The following is a 4142-nucleotide window of genomic DNA, read 5'->3' as shown; positions in this document are numbered from 1 at the left end:
ATTTCTAAAGAACTTAACTGCCTTAGCAAAATCGTCGAAGAATTAACTGAAGACCAAGTTGTGAATGTAAATATAGGCTGTATGAATTATCATTCAAGTTCGAAATTATAAATTTTCTTAATGTTCTTTCTAGTCTAAAGTAAAGTTAAATAATCAAACTGTATACGGCATCTTAGCAAAAGTACTGCTATAGTTAGCATTATATCCTCGACTGTTTAAAAGAGTTATAAATGGTGTGTTTGGTGAAACCCCTGATCACATATAATAATAGATTGGCCCTCCCCATGTTAAAATCGAACATGTGTGATGTGGAAGAGAAGTGAGAACAACCACCAGGATCGCCAACGTCGATTGAGAACGACCGCTAGATGGATATAATTCAAAATGAGCGTTATAATGTGACTTCTTTTCTTATGCAGTAGCTAGATGGCAGATGATAAAATTGTGCCGTCAAATCCTAAAAGAATAAAAAGACTGAACAATATGTTATATAAGAGATCTGGGGTTAAACGTAAAACCCCTGATCACATATTATCACATCACTAATCTGCAGTGTGTTCAGCTCAACTACTTCCCAATTCACATAAGGTTAATTTATCCTGACTTTGAATACCAATTTGTCTAAAAATGCTATCTTATGAGCACAAAACGTCATATACGCTCAGACAAACGTTAATGTAGTACGTTTTTGTATGATCTAGTACCTCCATTGGAAAAATTTTAGTACGAAAATTGTTTGGCTAATGGCAACCCTGATTTAGTCGTTAATTTTTCGTCTGTGATGTCATTTACACTTGGAGTGCAGTGAAGTGAAATAATTAGAAGTGTTATATAGGATTTGTGCTATAAAAATGAATTTAATTCACAATAGACTCAGGCTATGCTTTAATAGTACCTTAACGAAAATGATCCATAGAGGAAAATGGGATTTAATGAGTGCCATCTGTTTGGAAAGAAAGCCTGTTATTTCAAGGGATATGAATGATATTGAAAGACAATTTTCAGGAATGCTTGCTCAAATAGAATTAGAAAATAGCTATAAAAGCGATCACGAAATGAGGCGGAAAAGAGACAAATTACAAGCTGAACTTATAAAAAGCAAATCAGTTGATATAGATATTGACCAAACTTTGAAGCAAACTGCACAAGATTTCGAGGATGCTAATGTGGATGAATATAACAAATTTCTATTCGCAAATAGATTGACGGAAGCTGATAAAAAATGTGATATTCATTCGCTTGAGAGAAAATTAGACAGACATTTACTCCTTTTAGTTCTTCAAAAGCAGTGGGACCGGAAGGTTTGGGTTATGCCCCAGGGCTTAAGAAAGGATGGAGAAACTATGTTACAGACAGCAGAGAGAGTGCTTAAAGAAACGTGCGGGTCAAAACTGGCAGTTAATTTCTATGGGAATGCTCCATGTGGTGTTTACAAATTCAGATATCCGAAAAAGTTCAGCGAAAGTGTTCAAGATTGCTCAGTAGGTGCCAAGGTGTTCTTTTTTAAGGCACAGTATGTTACGGGGCATATTGAGCAAGATAGACTGACTCCAAATGAATTCAGATGGTTAGGAAGAGAGGAGCTTGCGTCGAATGTGCCACAGGAATATTATAAAACTATTGAACAATTTCTAATTGACGAATAAGTTAATATAGACTATGTAAGCTTATACTTATATAATATGGAACTATTATTTTCTAGATTTTTATGCCACTTTCATATTAAAAGGTTATAATTTGTTAAACATCAGAGTGTGATGTAAGTAGGCCTATAATTTGTTAAACATCAGAGTGTGATGTAAGTAGGCCTATAAATTGTTCCATATAGTTACCGTTGTAGACCTATATGGTGTTTGTAAAAGATGTGAGAAGCTATGTTCACTGCATTTTAAATTTAATAATTGTGTATAAATTGCATTAATTTATTTACAATATCTACTTTAATTATAATAATAATATAGTTTAGTAATAAAAGCCTAAACTAACCTAACCTAAGTGCGTCGGTGTCTATTCCAAAATCGGCGGAAGTCGCTCAACGCTCGTTTAACCGAAATTTCCAGCTTGAATTTTTCTAAGTACTCCAGTGCAGGAATCTGTGCCAAGTACAGGTTAGGTTATTTAGGCTTTTCGTTTGCCTTGTAAGTATGTACGAATTTGTGACAGATTAGGATAGGGTAGGTTAGGCTTTTTGTATGCCTAGCATATACTAAGTCAAGTGAATTGTACGTTTCCCGATATATTTTGAAGTGTTCTACCTCTTTATTTCCGGTGTTATATCACTTATAGGTTATCCACACTGATAAATTATTTCCAATATGTTTTCAAGTCAACTGACATCCTATACGAATTCTTCACATTCCAAACTACCTTCCCTCTGAAAATTACACCATTTTTTTTTTCGCCAAAAAGAAAAAAAAATCTTCAGGGTCGCGTGCTATGGAGAACCCTCGATTTAAGTCTGAAAAACTTTTGATTGTGCGACGAGTTTTTAAGTCTCATGAAATGATCATGTGCATGTGCAAGGTGAGGAAAATAGCAGATGAATGGCCATGTTAATTGATGCAGTGCACTCAACCGATTGTAAGTGCACAGCATGTGTTGCCAAGTACACCTGATATATCTGTGCTGTAGATATGTGGAAGCACATGTGAAGGACAAGTATGAGTAAAATTACCAAAAATTTCAGCTCATGTTCCTTTGTACTACATTTACTCACTTCTTAAACCCTCTTGCATATAAGACCACCTCTACTTTAAGAGCGAAATGTAAAAAAATCATATGAATATAGCTAAATACAGAAAGGTGACATGTCCTCTTCTTTTTTTTTTTCTTTGCGAAAATGAGTTTTGTAGTCCGTAGGAATCTTCAGGGATAAAATCATCTTTTTATGCAGAAAAGAGACTTCTTTTGCAACTGTTGTGGCAGCTACTGCTACAATGGCTATTTGATGTAGAAAGGGGATATATTCTGGACATGTTACTTTTCTTTGCTTTAATTTTGGATTACAAACTTTGTCCTACATTGTTTTACTTGATAGCCTATAATACATTACTATTGTTTCAATTTTTGCTGTTTTTTCCTACATAGTTTTATTTCATAGGTCTATAATATTATTGCTTTAATTTTGTATTAAAACTTTGTCCTACATTGTTGTATTTGATAGACCTACATTGTTGAAACAAAAGAAATTATACTCAAGATTTTTTTTTTTTTGCTGTATATTAATGGGCTCTAATAATTTTCGTTCATAGTACATAGCGTTAAATGCAGAAAGATGAATTATCCAATAATTTTAACCTCTCACCCTGTCAAAATAGATGATTGTAGAATTCTTTAAATGCTCCTAAATTACTTGTAGCATAAGTACTCAAACATCAAGAGTCCTTAAAAATAATAATAATAATAATAATGATAATAATAATTAATAATAATAATAAATAATAGGTATGAAAATGGGTAAAACAGTTTTTTGTCTCTCCTGTAAAATTTATAGAAGTGGACATGTCACCTTTCTGCATTTAGTGATTCATATAGGCCTATACCGTAAACTGGGGCGACTTTGATAGTTTCTTTTCTTTAATGTGATGTAGTTTCTAAGAAAATTGTGTTATAAAAATGAAAAAAAAAAAAAATCCTACACAATCAGGTGACTTTCTAGATTCTCTGTAAGTCAACCTATTGAAATTTCAATAAAGAGTAACAGAATCTTAGAAAAAATAAAGTATGGTATATCAAATTCACCCCATCTTATGGGGTGACTTTGATATGCCATTTTAAAATGAATAAAATTGAAGAAAGAGATAGCCAATGTATCACAGTAAAATCTGCCAAGCCATTCTCATACTGTAGCATGTTAAACTTATTGGATCTGTGGGGTGACTTTGATATATGAATGTAAACAAGTTTATACAGAGTTTGATTTATGGAGAATTAACACTCTGAATCTTAACAAATAACATAGACCAAATTTTAACGTTTGAAATTCAGTCTAAGCTGCCAAATCTTAGATTGAAGTTTAGTTTTCTCTCACATCGATTTTATTTTCAAATGTGTATCTAAATCTATCACCACTTTGTTCGGTTTTTGGTTCTGGCGAAAAGAACCACATACCATGGTTGAAGATTTGCTGTGGTTCATCACTT

At 33.0% G+C, this 4142-nt stretch overlaps 1 protein-coding gene across 1 annotated transcript; it reads left to right on the top strand.

Moving 5' to 3' along the window:
• The first annotated feature begins 755 nt into the window (after nt 1-755).
• mRpL46 (mitochondrial ribosomal protein L46) lies at nt 756-3153 on the top strand. The gene has a single exon (XM_069823707.1). The coding sequence runs from the start codon at nt 852-854 to the stop codon at nt 1644-1646; it is 795 nt and encodes a 264-aa protein (XP_069679808.1). The 5' UTR covers nt 756-851; the 3' UTR covers nt 1647-3153.
• Nucleotides 3154-4142: the final 989 nt, after the last annotated feature.

The sequence above is a fragment of the Periplaneta americana genome, chromosome 4 (genome assembly GCF_040183065.1).
Source record: "Periplaneta americana isolate PAMFEO1 chromosome 4, P.americana_PAMFEO1_priV1, whole genome shotgun sequence".
Classification (NCBI taxonomy): domain Eukaryota; kingdom Metazoa; phylum Arthropoda; class Insecta; order Blattodea; family Blattidae; genus Periplaneta; species Periplaneta americana.
This window is presented reverse-complemented; position numbering and strand designations above follow the sequence as displayed.

Coding starts and splice junctions, on each gene's coding strand:
- mRpL46 (XM_069823707.1), top strand. CDS start 852: ATGAATTTAATTCACAATAGACTCAGGCTATGCTTTAATAGTACCTTA.